Source organism: Hylobates moloch, unplaced genomic scaffold (genome assembly GCF_009828535.3).
Source record: "Hylobates moloch isolate HMO894 unplaced genomic scaffold, HMol_V3 SCAFFOLD_11, whole genome shotgun sequence".
In the NCBI taxonomy this organism is placed as follows: Eukaryota; Metazoa; Chordata; class Mammalia; order Primates; family Hylobatidae; genus Hylobates; species Hylobates moloch.
The window spans coordinates 61,133,942-61,154,245 of NW_026652286.1; the positions used below are offsets into that span (position 1 = coordinate 61,133,942).

General features: G+C 35.3%; 1 protein-coding gene across 4 annotated transcripts in view; it reads right to left on the reverse strand.

The window, feature by feature from the left end:
- GRM5 (glutamate metabotropic receptor 5) overlaps window positions 1–20,304 on the reverse strand; it is a 578,520-nt gene that overhangs the window by 352,579 nt on the left and 205,637 nt on the right. For all 4 annotated transcript variants that reach the window (XM_032167126.2, XM_032167124.2, XM_032167127.2 and 1 more), the window contains exon 3: window positions 14,419–14,668. In XM_032167126.2, the coding sequence (XP_032023017.1) occupies window positions 14,419–14,668 (250 nt within the window). The remainder of the gene's footprint in view (window positions 1–14,418; window positions 14,669–20,304) is intronic.

A 20,304-nucleotide genomic window follows, 5' to 3' on the forward strand; every position in this document is an offset into this window, starting at 1 on the left:
ACTGACCTTTGCATGCAAGATACAGACACTATATATCATAAAATTTTAAAAATCTAAAAATTACAAAACTTGGCATTGTCTGAAGATCATAAAGCCCAAATTAAATGACAAGAGTAAAAATATTTTCAACATATTCCAATGAGCTACCTTCTTTAATTTATAAAGTTTTTAGAAATCAATAAGGAAAAATAAACAAAAAACGGTTTTAGTACATAGGTAGCTTTTAGGAAATATTGACATAAGATAATATTTACTATCTTACTCATAATTTTAAAACTACAAATTAAAACATTATGATGCCATTTTCATTCATAATATTATCAAAGTACAAATGATTTAATAATACCATGAGTCGACACAGAAATACAAGTGCTTTTCACTATACATTTTGTTCACCACTTAAATTATTTTTCATGATTATAAATTACATCTTTGGAGAGAAATAAAATGTTAATGTTAAAAAATCTCTCTTTTTCTCATTTTCCCTTAAAATATACAGTTGCCCCTTGAACAACGCAGGAGTTAGAGGCAACATCATGTTACACAGTCAAATATCTATATATAACTTTTGACTCTCCTACACCTTAACTACTAATGGCTTACTGTTGACCCAAATCCTTACAAATAACATAATCAGTTGATTAACACATATTTTTGTATGTTGTATGCATTATATACTGTATTCTTATAATAAAGTAAGAGGAAGAAATGTTATCAAGAAAATCATAGGGAAGAAAAATATATATTTACTATTCATTAAGTAGATGTGGATCATCATAAAGGTTTTCATCCTAATTGTCTTATTACTGTAGGCTGATAGAGAAGAGGAAGGGAAGGGGTTGGTCTTGCTGTTTCAGGGGTGGCAGTGGTGGAAGAGGCGAATGAGGTGGAAGGGGAGGCAGGAGAGGCAGGCACACTTAGTTTAACTTAACACATTTAAGGAAATGCATTTTTGCCTTTTTTCCTTTTTCATTTCTCTAAAAATGTTTCTGTACAGTACCACTCCTTCTTCCATTGTTAGCTTTAATTTCAGTCCCTGTGTCATAAAAAGGATCATGTCATAAAAGAAGTCAAAAGCAGTCTTGAATAACTGAAACCCTCCTTCCAGATTATCTAATTTCAATTTGCTTTCTGTCACTACTTCTTCAACATCATCTTCCTCCTCATCTGGCACTGGTCCAAAAGCACTCATCTCCATCAAAGTCATCTGCTGTTAATTCTTGTAGTGTGAAGTCTGTTAGCTCCTGAATTTCTCCAAGATCCATATCCTGAAACCCTTCACCCCCACCTTTTTTTTTCCATATCCATGATCTCATGATTTCCTTGATTGGCTCTATCATAAATATTGTGAAGTGATACACAAGGTCTGGAAACAGTTTTCTTCAGCAGGAATTTATTGTATCAGGCTTGATGGCTTTCAGGGCTTTTTCCATAACAACAATTGTATGTTCAGCGGTATAATTTTTCCAGACTTTCCTGATATTGTCTCTATTTGGATCCTCTTCAAACTGTTGATGATCCTTTCCATAGATTACTGTGTGTAATGAGCCTTTATGGTCCTTGTGACCCCTAATCTAGAGGCTGAATTAGAGACTTTGTGTCTGGAGGCAAGTAGATACTTTCCATGTTGAACTCATGAGGTTCTGGGCGGTAAGGGGCAATGCTCAACAGCAAAGGAACTTTATAAGGCAGTCCTTCCTCGCCAGGTACTTCATGACTTCAGGGACAAAGTGCTGATGGAAACAATCAAGGAAAATAGCTCTAAATGTCCAGGTCTTCTTCTTGTACAACCGGTAGCTGATGTTTATCTTTTCCCTTCAATGCTAGGAGATTAGCAACTGTGTAGGTAAGAAAAGTCATGATCATAATAAACCTGACTGTATTGTCACAAAACAGGAGGGTTAGCTTATTCCTTCCTGCCTTAAATCCTAGTGCTCACTTCTCTTCTTTACTAATGAATGTTCTTTGCGGTATTTTTCTATACAGAATAGAGCACTTTGACACACATTAAAAACCTGTTCCAGCAAATATTCCTTCTCCTCAGTGGTTTTCTTAATGGTGTCTTGGAAATTGTCTGCTGCTTCTTGGGCAACAGAAGCTGTTTTTCTCATTATCTTGACAATTTTTAAGCCAAATATCTTTTTAAAATTATCAAACCATCCTTTGCTAACACTAAATTCTCCAGCTTTAGATCCTTCACCTTCCTTTTGAGTAAGTCATCCTTTAATGACTTTGCTTTTTCTTGAATAATATTAGACTCTATACGTATGCCTTTCTTATACCCAATCCTGCACCTACATAAAAGCTGCATTTTCAAAATTACATAAAAAGGGATTTCCCCAGAAGAGCAAGGTTTTCATATCTGCTGGTGTAGCCACAGGGATGGCTTCATACGTTTCCTTTTCTTTCGTTACGTTGGTCTTTCCTTATGCTGGATTTGTTTATCTTGAAATGAAGGGCATCTGCAGCTGTAGACCTGAATCCACAATACATATTAAGCAACTCAACTTTTTCTTATAATATCATGACTTTTCTCTTCTTCTTGGGAGCACTTTCAGCATCACTACTGACACTTTCATTCCCATGGTGTTATTTAAGGTTCACAGTATTGCAACAGACATGATAAAAAATGTGCAATAACCAGGAACAATCACTTTTCACTGTGATGTGTGATTTAGTGCTGAAATGAACTGTTCACAGGGAGATGATTAGCCTCAAACTGTGATTTAAGCAGATACTCACAATACTTGAGATCATTACAATATCAATAGGAGGTGGCTTTGAAATTACTACCGTAGTACAACATGTACTACAGTTAATTTTGTGTAGTTATGATTTAATAGTAAATCTTTGTTTTCTCTTAATCAGGAATGGCTCATAAGTGTGCACAAAAGTTTTGATAAATTTTAACTTTTTATAATAGATTGGTGTAGATTTTATGGTAGTAAATGATAAAATAGCATATGTAAATATTATATTCATTTATGACACATATTTCCTTATTTTTAAAAAATATTTTTAAAAAATAGGCAACATGGTTTGTCTGTGAGTTTGTCCAAATTATGGCAAATCTCAAAAATAAATTTCAACCTATCAACAGAAAAAAAATATGTAAATGGAGACCTGCACAGTTCAAACTCATGTTGTTCAAGGGTGAACTGTAGATTTCGTTCTTCATTCCTTATTAGTTCAACTTCCCAAAATACTGGCTTATATGTCATGGGTTCATTTTCTCACCTTCTACTCACTTCTTAGCTATTTCATTGTTAATCTGCCTTTATTACTCTATTCATCCACGTCTTGTTAAACTGCCAATTCTCTCCACCTCAATAAATCCAAATGGCCATTTCAGTAGTATTTTCACCTGATCTCCTAAATTCAGTTGACACTGGTGGTCTTGCCTGTAAATACTCTCTTCCATTGGCTTGGATGACACAACACTCTTGGTTTCCCGTCTACATCTCTGGATTTGCCTGTTCCTGTCTCCGATTTAGAGTTCATCTTGTTTTTTTCAACCTAAATGCTGAGGTCCCTCAAAGATAATTTCTTAGAATTCCTCTCTTAATTTTAACAAACACGTCCTTGATTTGATATTATCCTAATGATTCTCTCAGTTCTATTTACAGCCTATATATCTCTTCTGAGCTCTCAACTTACATATTCTCCTACCTAGTAGACTACTTTTATCGTTGAAATGTACCTGAACTCCACTTATCCAAAACTGAACTCACGATCTGCTCTTTACTTCATATCTGACATTTCCCAATGACCTCAGTAAAGGTACTATCATTCCTATTGTTAACTTTTATCCCACATTACAAATTAATGACACTGAATGGCCCAGTAGAAGAAAATTATGGACATGCCTTTTTATTGCACTTCATTTTTTTTTTTTTTTTTTTTTTTTTTTTTTTTTTTTTTTTTTTTTTTTTTTTTTTTTTTTTTTTTCTTGAGACAGAGTCTCGCTCTGTCACCCAGGCTGGAGTGCAGTGGCGCAATCTCAGCTCACTGCAAGCTCCGCCTCCCGGGTTCACGGCATTCTCCTGCCTCAGCCTCTCCGAGTAGCTGGGACTACAGGCGCCCACCACCACACCCGGCTAATTTTTTGTATTTTTTAGTAGAGACGAGGTTTCACCACGGTCTCGATCTCCTGACCTCGTGATCCGCCCGCCTCGGCTTCCCAAAGTGCTGGGATTACAAGCGTGAGCCACCGTGCCTGGCCTGCACTTCATTTTATTGTAACTCCACAGATACTGCATTTTTTACAAATTGAAGGTTTCTGGCAACTCTGTCCTACACATCTGTTGGCACTATTTTTCCAATGGCATGTTCTCATTTTGTGTAATTTTGTTAATTCTCACAACATTTCAAACTTTTTCATTATTATTATATCTGTTATGGTGATCTGTAATCAGTGATCTTTTTTTGCTTCTATTATTATTTCAATTTACATGATAATTGTACACATTTATGGCATACAGTGCGATATTTCCATAAATGTATACAATATATAAGGATCAAATCAGGGTAATAAATGTATCCATCACCTCAGACATTTATTATTTCTTTGTGTTAGGAACATGCTACTGTTGTAATTGGTTTGGGACATCACAAACTGCGCCCATATAAGACAGTAATGAGGGTGGTATGTTCTGATTGTCCCACCCACTGGCTGTACTTCCATCTCTCTCCCTCTCCACAGGCCTCCCTATCCCTAGAGACACAACAGTATTATAATTAGGCTAATTAATAGCCCTACAATGGCTAAATGCTCAAGTGAAAGGAAGAATTGTAAGTCTCTCACTTTAAATCAAAAGCTAGAAATGATTATACTTAATGAGGAAAGTATGGTGGAAGCAAATATAGGCCAAAAATTAGGCCTGTTGCAAAAAACAGCCAAGTTGTGAATATACAGAAATGATAAGAAAGAGAAACAGCCTTATTGTTGATATGGAGAAAGTTTTCATGGTCTTGATAGAAGATCGAGTCAGCCACAACATTCTTCTAAACCAAAACTCTAATCAAGAGCAAGACCGTAACTCTCTTTAATCCTAAAAAGGCTGAGAGAGGGGAGGAAGTTACAGAAGATGTGTAAAGCTAGCAGAGGTTATTTCATGAGGTTGAAGGAAGGAAACTGTCTCTATAACATCAAAGTGCTGGGTGAAGCAGCAAGTGCAGATTGATAGAGAAGCTTCAACAACACATTTTCAGTGTAGACAAAACAGCCTTTTTTTTGGAAGAAGATGCCATCTAACACTTTCTCAGCTAGATAGGAGAAGCCAAGATCTTGCTGCAGATTGTCAAAGGACAGGCTAACTCTTCTATGAGGAGATAATAAAACTGGTGACTTGAAGTGGAAGCCAATAATCATTTCCATTCTGAGAAGGCTAGGAAACTTATGAATCATGTTAAATGTATGACTGTGTTCTAAAAATGAAAAAACAAAGCCTGGGTGACAACACATCTCTTTACAGCATGGTTTACTGAATATTTTAAGTCTACTTTTGAGAATTATTACTCACACACACACTCACACACACACACACATACACACATATATATATTCACAAAAATCCTTTCAAAATACTACTGCTAATAATTGACAATGTGCCCGGCAAGCCAAGAGGTCTGATGGAGACACACATGGAGTTTAATGTTGTTTACATGCCTGCTAACACAATATCCATTCTGCAGCCTATGAATCAACAAGTAATTTTGACTTTCATGTCTTATTATTTCTAGAATACACTTCTTAAAGTCATAACTGTCATAGATAGTAATCCCTCGGATGGATATGGGCAAAGTAAGTTGGAAACCTTCTGGAAAGGATTCACCATTCTAGGTGTCATTAAGAACATTCATGAGTCATGGAAGAAGGTCAAAATATCAACAACAGGAGTCTGGAAGAAGTGATTCCAACCCCCATGGATGACGTTGAGGTGTTCCAATACTTCCAGTCAAGGAAGTAACTGAAGATGTAGTGAAAAGAGCAGGAGAACTAGAATTAGAAAGTGAGTTTAAAGATGTAACTGAACTCCTACAATCTCATGATCAATCTTAAATGAATGAGGAATTGCTTCTTATAGATCAGCAAAGAAAGTGGTTTCTTGAGGAGGAATATACTCTGGTGAAGTTGCTATCAGCATTGTTGAAATGACAACAAAGAATTTAGAAAATTACCTGAACTTAGTAGATAAAGCAGTGATAGAATTTGAAAGGACTAACTCCAATTTTAAGAGCAGTTCTAACGTGGGTAAAATGCCATCAAACAACATTTCACGCTACACATAAATATCACTTCCTTTTGTGAAAGGAAGACTCATTTGAAGTGGCAAACTTCATTGTTATCTTATTTTAAGAAATTGCCACAGCCACCGCCACCTTCAGCAATTGCCACCCTAATCAGTCAGCAGCCATCAACATTGAGGCAAGACCCTCAACTAGCAAAAAGAATCTAACCCAGCAAATGTAAAAGAACAGGAATTATAACAAACTGTGTCTCAGACCACAGTGCAATCAAACTAGAACTCAGGATTAAGAAACCCACTCAAAACCGCTCAACTACATGGAAACTGAACAACCTACTCCTGAATGACTACTGGGTACATAATGAAATGAAGGCAGGAATAAAGACGTTCTTTGAAACCAATGAGAACAAAGACACAACATACCAGAATCTCTGGGACACATTCAAAGCAGTGTGTAGAGGGAAATTTATGGCACTAAATGCCCATAAGAGAAAGCAGGAAAGATCTAAAATTGACACCCTAACATCACAATTAAAAGAACTAGAAAAGCAAGAGCAAACACATTCAAAAGCTGGCAGAAGGCAAGAAATAACTAAAATCAGAGCAGAACTGAAGGAAATAAGAGACCCTTCAAAAAGTTAATGAATCCAGGAGCCGGTTTTTTGAAAAGATCAACAAAATTGATAGACCACTAGCAAGACTAATAAAGAAGAAAAGAGAGAAGAATCAAATAGACACAATAAAAAATGATAAAGGGGATATCACCACTGATCCCACAGAAATACAAACTACCATCAGAGAATACTACAAACACCTCTACACAAATAAACTAGAAAATCAAGAAGAAATGGATAAATTCCTCGACACATATATCCTCCCAAGACTAAACCAGGAAGAAGTTGAATCTCTGAATAGACCAATAACAGGCTCTGAAATTGTGGCAATAATCAATAGCTTACCAACCAAAAAGAGTCCAGGACCAGATGGATTCACAGCCGAATTCTACCAGAGGTACAAGGAGGAGCTGGTACCATTCCTTCTGAAACTATTCCAATCCATAGAAAAAGAGGGAATCCTCCCTAACTCATTTTATGAGGCCAGCATCATCCTGATACCAAAGCCGGGCAGAGACACAACCAAAAAAGAGAATTTTAGACCAATATCCCTGATGAACATCGATCCAAAAATCCTCAATAAAATACTGGCAAACGGAATCCAGCAGCACATCAAAAAGCTTATCCGCCATGATCAAGTGGGCTTCATCCCTGGGATGCAAGGCTGGTTCAACATATGCAAATCAATAAACATAATCCAGCATATAAACAGAACCAAAGACAGAAACCACATGATTATCTCAATAGATGTGGAAAAGGCCTTTGACAAAATTCAACAACCCTTCATGCTAAAAACTCTCAATAAATTAGGTATTGATGGGACGTATCTCAAAATAAGAGCTATCTATGACAAACCCACAGCCAATATCATACTGAATGGGCAAAAACTGGAAGCATTCCCTTTGAAAACTGGCACAAGACAGGGATGCCCTCTCTCACCACTCCTATTCAACATAGTGTTGGAAGTTCTGGCCAGGGCAATTAGGCAGGAGAAGGAAATAAAGAGTATTGAATTAGGAAAAGAGGAAGTCAAATTGTCCCTGTTTGCAGATGATATGATTGTATATCTAGAAAACCTCATTGTCTCAGCCCAAAATCTCCTTAAGCTGATAAGCAACTTCACCAAAGTCTCAGGATACAAAATCTATGTACAAAAATCACAAGCATTCTTATACACCAATAACAGACAAACAGAGAGCCAAATCATGAGTGAACTCCCATTCACAATTGCTTCAAAGAGAATAAAATACCTAGGAATCCAACTTACAAGGGTCATGAAGGACCTCTTCAAGGAGAAATACAAACCACTGCTCAATGAAATAAAAGAGGATACAAACAAATGGAAGAAAATTCCATGCTCATGGGTTGGAAGAATCAATATCATGAAAATGGCCATACTGCCCAAGGTGATTTATAGATTCAATGCCATCAAGCTACCAACGACTTTCTTCATAGAATTGGAAAAAACTACTTTAAAGTTCCTATGGAACCAAAATGGAGCCCGCATCGCCAAGTCAATCCTAAGCCAAAAGAACAAAGCTGGAGGCATCACGCTACCTGACTTTAAACTATACTACAAGGCTGCAGTAACCAAAACAGCATGGTACTGGTACCACAACAGAGACATAGATCAATGGAACAGAACAGAGCCCTCAGAAATGATGCCACATATCTACAACTATCTGATCTTTGACAAACCTGACAAAAACAAGCAATGGGGAAAGGATTCCCTATTTAATAAATGGTGCTGGGAAAACTGGCTAGCCATATGTAGAAAGCTGAAACTGGATCCCTTCCTTACACCTTAAACAAAAATTAATTGGAGATGGATTAAAGACTTAACATGTTAGACCTAAAACCATAAAAACCCTAGAAGAAAACCTAGGCATTACCATTCAGGACATAGGCATGGGCAAGGACTTCATGTCTAAAACACCAAAAGCAATGGCGACAAAAGCCAAAATTGACAAATGGGATCTAATTAAACTAAAGAGCTTCTACACAGCAAAAGAAACTATCATTAGAGTGAACAAGCAACCTACAAAATGGGAGAAAATTTTCGCAACCTACTCATCTGACAAAGGGCTAATATCCAGAATCTACGATGAACTCAAACAAATTTACAAGAAAAAAAACAAACAACCCCATCAAAAAGTGGGCGAAGGACATGAACAGACACTTCTCAAAAGAAGATATTCATGCAGCCAAAAAACACATGAAAAAATGCTCATCATCACTGGCCATCAGAGAAATGCAAATCAAAACCACAATGAGATACCATCTCACACCAGTTAGAATGGCCATCATTAAAAAGTCAGGAAACAACAGGTGCTGGAGAGGATGCGGAGAAATAGGAACACTTTTACACTGTTGGTGGGACTGTAAACTAGTTCAACCATTGTGGAAGTCAGTGTGGCGATTCCTCAGGGATCTAGAACTAGAAATACCATTTGACCCAGCCATCTCATTACTGGGTATATACCCAAAGGATTATAAATCATGCTGCTATAAAGACACATGCTCATGTATGTTTGTTGTGGCACTATTCACAATAGCAAAGACTTGGAACCAACCCAAATGTCCAACAACGATAGACTGGATTAAGAAAATGTGGCACATATACACTATGGAATACTATGCAGCCATAAAAAATGATGAGTTCATGTCCTTTGTAGGGACATGGATGAAACTGGAAAACATCATTCTCAGTAGACTATCGCAAGGACAAAAAACCAAACACCACATGTTCTCACTCATAGGTGGGAATTGAACAATGAGAACATATGGACACAGGAAGGGGAACATCACACTCCGGGAACTGTGGTTGGGAGGGGGCAGGGGGAGGGACAGCATTAGGAGATATACCTAATGCTAAATGACGAGTTAATGGGTGCAGCACACCAACATGGCACATGAATACATATGTAACAAACCTGTGCATTGTGCACATGTACCCTAAAACTTAAAGTATAATAATAAATATATATATAATAATAATAAAATAAAAAAAGAATATAACCCACTGAAGGCTCAGATGATCACTTGCTTTTTTTTTTTTTAGCAATAAAGTACATTTGAATTAAGATTTATATATTTTTAGGCATAATTCTATTGTGCACTTATTTGGCTACAATATAGTATAAACATCTCTTTTTTTTTTTTTTTTTTTTTTTTTTTTTTTTTTTGAGACAGAGTCTCACTCTGTCACCCAGGCTGGAGCACAGTGGCACAATCTCGGCTCACTGCAACCTCCTCCTCCTGGGTTCACGCCATTCTCTTGCCTCAGCCTCCGGAGTAGCTGAGACTACAGGCGCACACCGCCATGCCTGGCTAATTTTTTGTATTTTTAGTAGAGACGGGGTTTCACCGTGTTAGCCAGGATGGTCTTGATCTCTTGACCTCGTGATCCGCCCGCCTCTGCCTCCCAAAGTGCTGGGATTACAGGTGTGAACCACCGCACCCAGCCCACTTTTCATATGAATTGGGAAAACAAAAACAAAATATCTGTGTGATTTTTATTGTGATTCTGTTTTATTGTGGTGGTCTGAAATCGAACGCACATTTTCTGCAAGGAATGCCTGTATACTTGTTTGAAAATGACTTAATTTGGAATAAACATTCTTGCTACATGTAAAGATAAAGAATAATATCTACCTCTGGAGAATAGCCACTACCATAGTTTGACTAGAAAAACTGTAATTTCATTGGCAAGGGTATTTCTTACAGTAAGTTCTTATCATTTCCATTTTGAAAAATATTGATGTAGATTGACCTCTCACTAAGAAATGCTACTTATAATCCTCAAGTACTTTTGAAATTTAAGTACATTTCCTTTTTGTGGCTTTGTAATAATCATCGTATTAAAGAATATTCTCAAATTATTCAAATAAAATTAATTATAGATCAAATAAAACCATCTTTCAGTAGTTAATTTGCTAAAAACTAGTTGTTTCCAAGTTTAATTTAAATTTCTAACTTTTAAATAATGTATTTCAAGTAATTCTTTCCTAGATCTAGAACTAAGACAGTGTATTCATTGCAGAAAATAAGCCCCTTAAGAAATGCCATTACTGTTCAGATTATTGACCTCAGCCTGCTGTCAGAGCCAAAGTGTTTAGGAAGACTATTCCAGGGACCTGAACAGGATATTTTTATTGGCAATGAGACAGCAGATTACCCACAGCTCAAATGGAAAGACCTAGTGGCCAGGTCTGTATCATTCTAACATTCTATTGATGTGCAGCACAGATGGTGAGATGTGTTGATGGATGAGGTTGTCTCAGCAGCAGAGTTGTCTTAGTCCTGCCAAGCACTTAAGTTGAACAACCTATTAAACATGGTTGACCTAAGGCAGTTGGAGATATTTATAAGTAACTACAGCTATTAAATGTGGACCTTCTAGTAGGCTCTAAATATAGCCTTTTTTTTTTTTTTCCACATAGCTTTGACTTCTAGTTCCTAAAGGTATTCACTCAAGTTTGAATTGGGGAAGAGAAGGAGCAAAAAGAGAGATTTGCAGAATATTTGTAAACAAAATAACACTAGAATACTGAGAGAAGTTATAGGGTGAACTAAATAAAATTTTTAGGAGGTAACATTGATATAAAATACTAATTAAAATTAAAAATTTGAATTATCTAAAATTTTTAAAAAATAAACTCAGGTTCTATGTACAACCTAGGATTTGCTATCAAATAATAACTTTCCCTCTGTTTCTACTGTACAGAAGACAAGTTAGTAGAAAAGAACACAGGATTATAAGTTATGGTAGTTGGGTAATTGTGTTATCCAAATTTTGGAGGTATCAGTTTCCTCATTTGTAAAATTAGAGTTAGTAGATGTAAACTTTTTCTTACAAACTATTAACTGTTGCTTTTCTGTTCCATTTCGCACATCAATATTTATTGAGTCTTACTTAGAACTCCTGTGTATAAAATAGAATAGTACTTAATATTCAGGTTTTGTTAGATATGGGTTTTTTCATAACACTTATATGACCTTCTATATGACTTATCTGTAAGTTTCATAAGGGCAATAATTATTGTTTTGTTCACTGATTTATTTCAAGCACTTTTACATATAGTAAACACTGAACATTTGTCAAATAATGGTTAAATGAAACAATACATGTAAAGTGCTTAGCACAGTAATTGGCACAAAGTATTTAATAAATGGTCCTATAAATGGTTCTGATAAGTGATTTTATTAACACCCACAGTGCCGTCTCACTAAGATATTTGGAAGAAGTTGGGATATTTCTAAGAGAAGTTGGAGAGTACTGAGGACCACACTGCTGTTCCCAAATATTTGAAAGAGCATCACACGTTACTTTTAAAGAAGAAAGAACATAGGCCAAGAGGCAGAAACTACAGGGAGATAGTTTTAAAATTTGGAGTAAGGAAGACCTAACAAAACTGCTCAAAAATGAAATGAACTGATGTTCAAGTAAATGTCAAATTACTAAATAGCCAGTTAATGGGGGGGATAAAAGATCTAACTAAAGGCTATAAATTTATTATTCCATGAATTAAACGATATGGGAAGAACTCTACGTTTATCATATACAAAATAAATTTTAAAATACACAAAATATAAAATTTTGCAATGCTTCTGGAAATAAAATCATAGATGGAAAATGGCAAATATTGTAAAAGCCAATCTATTTACTTAGTGTACATGGGATCAAAGAATATTTGCTTTTTGGCAAATACACCCTATGACTGAAAACAAATGCTGCTGATTTTTCTTATTAATGCTGGCAAATGGAGCAGATGGGAATTGTGGAATTCTTTATTCCCTATCAGAAAAGCAGAACTACTTAAAACCGGTTTTTTTTTTTCTTTTCTGTTCTTTTTACTGCAGTGGTAACACTGCACTTCAGAATACAGTATAAGAATATTGGCAGTTGGCATGTTCGTGGGTTGTATGAAACTAACTGGTGCATCATTCCTGCCAACTAGCGATGATTTTGACAAAATGTATGACATTGATAAAAAAGGAATCTCACTCAATATTATTTTTATTGAAGGATGTGTGGCCTCATACCAAAATAGCCCCATCAATCTATTGCCATCAGATCAGACAGAAAAGAATTGGGTACATAAAATGGCTGTCATAAAATGTATTCCAGCTGGAGCTAAGTCTGATCACAGACTGTCAGTTAAGCATTTGGAAAAGGACGGAAGTACGTTTCCCTTAATAAGCCATCAAAAGTTATTAACAAGTGACTTGGCTCTCTATTTGGGGTAGAAATCCTGAGAAAGATGCAATGGTTTCTAAGGTTTTTGCGGTTCTTTACATTGGCTACATGTTAATAAAAAGATATATGGTACATAATGTTTTAAAGGTATGCAATGAAGAAGCAGCTTCCCTACCACTTATAACTTCCAGTGTTACCATCTCAGAAGTGCACCTCATTCACACATTCAAAACTACGGTGTCGTCTTACTAATTATGATAGTTAATTTTATGTGTCTAGTGCCTGGGCTATGAGTGCCCAGACATTTTAACAGACATTATTCTGCCTGTGTCTGTGAGAGTGTTCTGGATGAGATTAACGTTTGAAGCAGCAGACTGAGTAAAGCAGATTGCCCTCTCTAATATGGATGGACTTCAAACAATCAACTGAAGACCTGAATAGTATTAAAAGGCTAAAAGGTAATGTCTTTTGCCTGATAGCATGAGATGGACATTGGTCTTTTTCAGCCTTCAGACTTGGACTGAAACATTGGCTTATCTTGAATTGCAAGCCTACCAACTTTCAGACTGCAACTTAATATTATCAGCTCTCATATCTCACACACACATATGTATATACACACACACAAATGTATACATACACATATATATGTGTGCAGGACACATATATGCATATTTTTGTTATTATGTATATACTTTTGGTTTTATTTCTCTGGAGAATTTGACTAATACACTGATTCAGCCACAACAACAGGGAATGTGCTGAGTTGTGTCAATCAAGTGAATTATTCAGATAATTAAAGTTAGTCTCTGTAGAAGCTAGTATTTTAGTATCTTGTCTAGAAACAATGTAGGTCACCAGGCACCTACATTTTTGTGACATAAAATAACAAGCCAATTTTCTAATGCTTTAAAAATGTGCTCTGAAAGCAATCCCTCACTTTCAAACCCCAAATTCTATGATTCTGTGTTATAAACCAAGTTCATGTAGTCATTTTTAAAAGCAACTATGAGTTTTAAAATCAGTTTTAAAAGCAACTATGAGTTTGAGTCATGTTTACTTTCCAAGTGAATTACTCAAGGATATAAAAATCCATTTCACTACCTTACAGTCATGGTTTTTAGGACTTAAAGATGCATCATCTCCATTTGTTGATTCCTGTTACTATTAATCAGCACATGGCGGGTCTACTTATTTTCCATGATTTTCTCTAGGCACAGGTGTGTTATGAAATTTAAGCTCTATTTCCACTGCACAGATTAAGCTTTGAAATAATTTTTTATTGTACACTAAAAGCTACCCTTCGGTGCTGCCAAATTCCTGGTATTAACTCCATGTAAATTTTCTTATCACTCACCTGCCCAGAAGCAGAAATTCTCCCGCTAGACCCAGGCGCCTCATGGCCATCAGCAGACCTCTCACCGTCATGCCCTCACAGAAGCAGGCCACCACCCGGGCCTTGGGCAAGTGACTTGTGAGCTTCTTCAGCAGCTTATCAAAGCTCTGCTCCCCTGCATTACTGTAGATTTTGTAAGAGTGGGCGATGCAAATCCCTTCCTTCGCTGACATATCTTTGAAGGCTTCCATCCCACTTTCTCCATAGTTGCCTGTGTGAAAACATAGATAAGCAGAGGGATAGTGAAATGAGAGTGTTGCATATATTGGGTATAATCAGAATGCAGGTGTTAGGAGCATGAAAGTCATTGGTATGGGACTTGTAACCTGAAGACCTGAATTTCGGTTTTTGCTCTTCCGCTGAATTGCTTATTTTGGGCAAATTACAATTGAACCACATTATATATGCATTGATCATTTATATTTCCACTGTGATGGAGAGAATAATATAAAAAGTGTAAGCAATTCATCATCCTTTTATGACACAAAATAGCTCTTATTCTAAATATGAGTTGATGGAAATATTTATCTGCTTTTTTTTGCATTCTATCTCAATTCCCTTTACTTCTCATTGATGACAATTTCATCCCACTGAGATTTTTGTATTTAAAGATATAGTACATATAAGTAATATATGTAGTTTATATAGTATAGATGTTGCCATATAAATATTTTATAAAGTATTATACTATATATAATACTCAGTATATTATATACTTATAATCATGAGAATTTATGGTTTGGTCTTAATTGAAAAACTGAGATCCTTGCTTAAGATTTAAGTCTTGTCACAGATGAATGTGTAAACTTATGAAAAACATTTACAGTTTTATCCTATATAACCATGGGGAAGTTACTGATAAGGATAAAAAGTTCAAAGTCTTTTGTAAAATTTGGGGACTAAGGACTAATGTTAGTCTTTTAAAATTAATGAAAAAGGGGGATTAATATTGACAGTCAGCTGTATGCCAGGACACAAGGATCTTTATATATGTGATCTAATTTAGCACTCACAATAAAATATTGATGTAGATATTATGAGCTCCATTCCATATGTAGATCAGAAAACAGATAGAGCAGTTAGGTCCACATTTACCTGGAGTTACACTAGCGGTAAGTGGAGGGCTGAACTCCATTCACAGATCTAATAGCATAGGTTCTGCTCCCTCTACTTGTCTAAGGCTGACTCTTAGGAGTCTCAGAATTCTAATTACATTCGCATTTCTCTTTCCCATTTCAGAGTGGCAATTCTCCAATTTTAGATACTTTTGGAACATTTTAAGGCTCTATATATTATACAGGACTCATATTCTGAATTTTCAAAATATTAGATATATGAGGGGGATTGCTTTGAAGAGGCTATTACAAGATAACCAAGCTGTAGAACATATAAGGATGCGACTGACCTAAAAATCAAGTTGACCTAGGAACTGGAATCTCATCAGGAGGAGTAGATATGAAATTAATAAGGAGCACTGTGGGCATTCCACTGCATAGGGTTCACTATATGTCTATAACTGCAATAAAAATAACTCCACAACAATTTGATTTTGGGAAAGTCAGTTTATATATGTTAGCTCACTGCCCCTTACAACAACTCTGTGATAAAAGTTAACGTTATCTCCCCTTGGCTGATAAAACTGAAGTTCAAATACAGATAGTAGGTGTCAGGATCTTTGTCTGAACATATATCTCTGATTCCTGTCCTGATGTGGGAGCTACCATACCACAGGTACCTTGCTGCAAATGAAATCTGTTAACTTTGAGGGTGGATTTTGGTGAAATTTTATTTCCATGAACAAACTGCAAAAGGCAGAGCAGAGCAGGTCAGCTTGAGTCTCAGCCAAAAATACTGGTGGGCCAGCTGCATCTTTTCCCTCCTTCTCCAGAATTAAAAGCAACAAGAAGCCTCTGTCATGATTGCAGGTGGGCAATCTAGTTATTTTGCAATTAACAAAGTTTAAAGGGCACTTTCTGAAAAATGTGCCAATGGGCCTAAATTACTACCAGTTTTACACTAATGTGAGTAATCTATTATTCTTTGATTTATTTTTAGCTAACTCTGTTTTTCAACAGACTGTCTTGCATTTCATGTTTTGATTTAATGCAGAGGCATTTGCATAAATAATTTGAAATTAGGTATAGTGATTGTGATGTGAATTTATTGAGAATTTCACATCATTTATTTACTTTTATTCTCAATGCATTCACTGTTAAGCAAGAAAAGACACCTAACAAATTCAGATTATTTAGCACTTTGTTCCTAACAGCTTTAACTCTGTTTTTGTTTATACAATATGTTGTTGAGAAGCAGCTTGAAATAGTGGAGAGAACTTTGTTATTAGAGAAACCTGAGTTCAACTCCAGTTTATATCATCTTTTTAATCTCAGCCTTCTGAAGTAACACTGCTTCATATTCAGATATTTTAATATTATATTTAATGTATGTAAACTATCTGGTAGGTCACCTGAACCCAATTAATTGAACCTACTGAAATTATAAAGAATATTCTAGACAGAGTTTAGCTACTCTTTACTGGAGCATCCAAAACAAACAGTGGAGCAAATGGCACCATTACTGTACACTAGACTTAAAAAATAAGCTTACACTAGCAGAATAAAGTATTATTTTCCCAGAGCAAATCCCAAGCTGTACTCTTAAAAATTAAAAAAGGCAGGGGGTATATGAAAAATTTTCACTCAATTTTACAGTGAATCAAAAACTGCTCTAAGAAAGAAAGTTTACTTTAAACATTTAAATAAGAAAGTTTTAATAATGTGTGACATAAAAATTTTACAGAATATAATTTTGATTTAACAAAAGAAATCCTTTGTAAGCTGGGAGACAAATGAGAATATGTCTTCCAATAAAATGGAAAAGACTGAAGTGTTGAGACTTTCTGGTAGTTGATAGAAACACTGTATTCTATAATTATACATTTTAAAATAATGAAAAAAGTGCAGCAAAAAAAAAAGTCTACAGGCTTCTCAAATAAGAATAGAACACATTTCAAGTAATATGTAGAATGAGGAAAAAGCTAAGGAAGCAACTATTACTTTTTCCAATAGAGGGAAACAAGTAACTGAGAAAGAAAGCTGTGGTATAAAATATGAAACTAACATGTGACTTCATTTTAAACAATGAATAAAAGTAAGACAGAATTTGTAGAACGTTTTTCTTTAGGTAGCAGAGGGTTTACAACTTGGAATTATGTGGAGAAAATGTAATCATAGCCCAATGTCTTCACTCGTAGCTAACACTACTTACAGGTATAATGATGCAAATGTCAGTCATTGATTTTCTTTTTTTTTTTTTTTTTTTTTTTTGAGACGGAGTCTCGCTCTGTCGCCCAGGCTGGAGTGCAGTGGCGCAATCTCGGCTCACCGCAAGCTCCGCCTCCCGGGTTCATCCCATTCTCCTGCCTCAGCCTCTCAGAGTAGCTGGGACTACAGGCGCCCGCCACCACGCCCGGCTAATTTTTTTTTGTATTTTTAGTAGAAACGGGGTTTCACCGTGGTCTCGATCTCCTGACCTCGTGATCCGCCCGCCTCGGCCTCCCAAAGTGCTGGGATTACAAGCGTGAGCCACCACGCCCGGCCCAGTCATTGATTTTCAACCTTAAGAATCCACCTATAGACAAATGGAAAAACTCATTTTGCAATAAAATATATTTGTTATCAACTTTTGCAACAACAAAGAGAAAGATGACGAAGGCTGAGAGGTAGATGCAGGGAAAGTTGTTGGGAAGAGGAAGGCCATTAAAATCACCCACTCCCAATTTGGAAGTCAAGATATACAGAAAATAAAATATATGTGATTAAGGGAATTATTTGATGCTAAAATAATCAGGAGGTAGCTAATGTAGTGAGAGAATTATATTAAAAGAAGGAACAAGAAGATGTACAAGGTAAGAGAATGTCTACAGTCATTTAAAAGTAGTTATTTTTTAAAAAGACATATTCATATTAGAGATATGGAGGTGAAAATAAAAGGATGATAAACTAAAACACTTTTTTTCACTTTAAGCCCTGCTGTACTATTTGACTTTTAAAAATATGAAAATATACATTTAATGAAAAAAATAAACTAGCATACTTAAAAGTCATTGAAAGGAGAGAGTTGATGCAGATAATTTTAAAAGTAATTGTCTTCTCTCTGCTTTATTATTTTATCCTGTTTTAGAGATAAAACTCACAGAAGTTCTTTATATGCTACCCTTGGTGGAAATGTAAATTAGTACACCCATTAATAGAAAACTTCATGGAAGTTCCTCAACAAAACTAAAAATAGAATTATCATATGATATAGCACCCCTACTTCTGGCTACCTTTCCAGCTAATTTTAATTGCACTCCCATGTTCGTGGCAGCATTATTTACAAAAGCCAAGTTATATCCATCAACAGATAAATGAATTAAAAAATGTGGTGTATATATACACACAATGAAATACTAGTCAGCCTAAAAACCCTAAAAAATGGGTTTAAAAAGAAAAATTTCTGCCATTTGCAATAACAGTATATTATTCACTTTTGTACCGCGAATGAGACCTGTTAGATAACTAACACATGTTGAATAAACAAATAAATTATTGAATGAGCAGTACAAAATAATCAATGTCCATTTCCAGATTAAAATAATTGCCCAACTATGTGACCATCAATCAGGATTGCCATATTGTGTCTAGGGGGCATCACTCTAATAAGCTATTATAAAATATTTCACTTAAAACATGAACAGAGTTGCACAATAATCAAAATATTTACCCTGAGGACCCCAGTTTTTTCCTAAGATCATAACAGATTTTAATAATTCAACCTCAAATACTGTTTAAAGCTAGTGCTTTCACTAATACTATTTGACCTGAATTGCGTCAGCTGGGATCTAGAAGTATCTGCCTACATTGACCCTACAAAGCACACATTGGAAACACGATTTGTTAAAGAGTAACTTTAAAACTTTCTTTCATAATAGAGACTGAGGACCCCAAAAGGGAAGAGGGTAGGAAGGGAGTAAGGGTTGAAAAATTATTTATTAGGTACAATGTTCACATCTGGGTGATGGGTACACTACAAGCCTCAAATCCAACAAAGGGCAATATACCCATGTAACAAACCTGCACATGAACACCCTGGATATAAAATTAAATTAATTAAATTAAATTAAATTAAATTAAATTAAATTAAATTAAATTAAATTAAATTATAAATTAAATTAAATTAAATTAAATTAAATTAAATTAAATTAAATTATAAAATAAAAAACTTTCTGCTAACCTAGGGAAAATTTTTTATTTGAACTGTATGTCAAAAGGCCCTGAATCATACTTTAGTAAGTAATTTGTAATCATAGGTAAATGCTATTTCAGATGGTACAAATTCAATATCATTAACAACTGTGTTACAGGGGTCACTTTAAGATAAAGATAATAAAGTATAACAGCATAGACAAGGTATACCTAGTGAGATATTCATTTTTCTGGCAAAATAGCCATTAAATACATTGTTTAAATTTATCAATCTCGTGTATTAGGGAAAACTATCATTGGAATCAAAATCAAACTATTATAATCATAGTAAAGATACAAGTAATTTTGTTTTCTTTGATACTTTTCTTTTTTTCATAGTATCTTTATTTCCATAAATCAGACCCCGATTCAGTGCATAGAAGCTTGTATACTATTTTCTCTATCATCTCTTATTTTTCATTTTCCCAAACCCTACCAACCACTATTTTTTGTTTTGTACTTTTTACTATTCTCTTTCATATGTATCATAGACACCCCACATATGCTCATTTATTTATTTTTACTAATGCTGTTCTTTCTACATGGAATACCTTTTCCCATG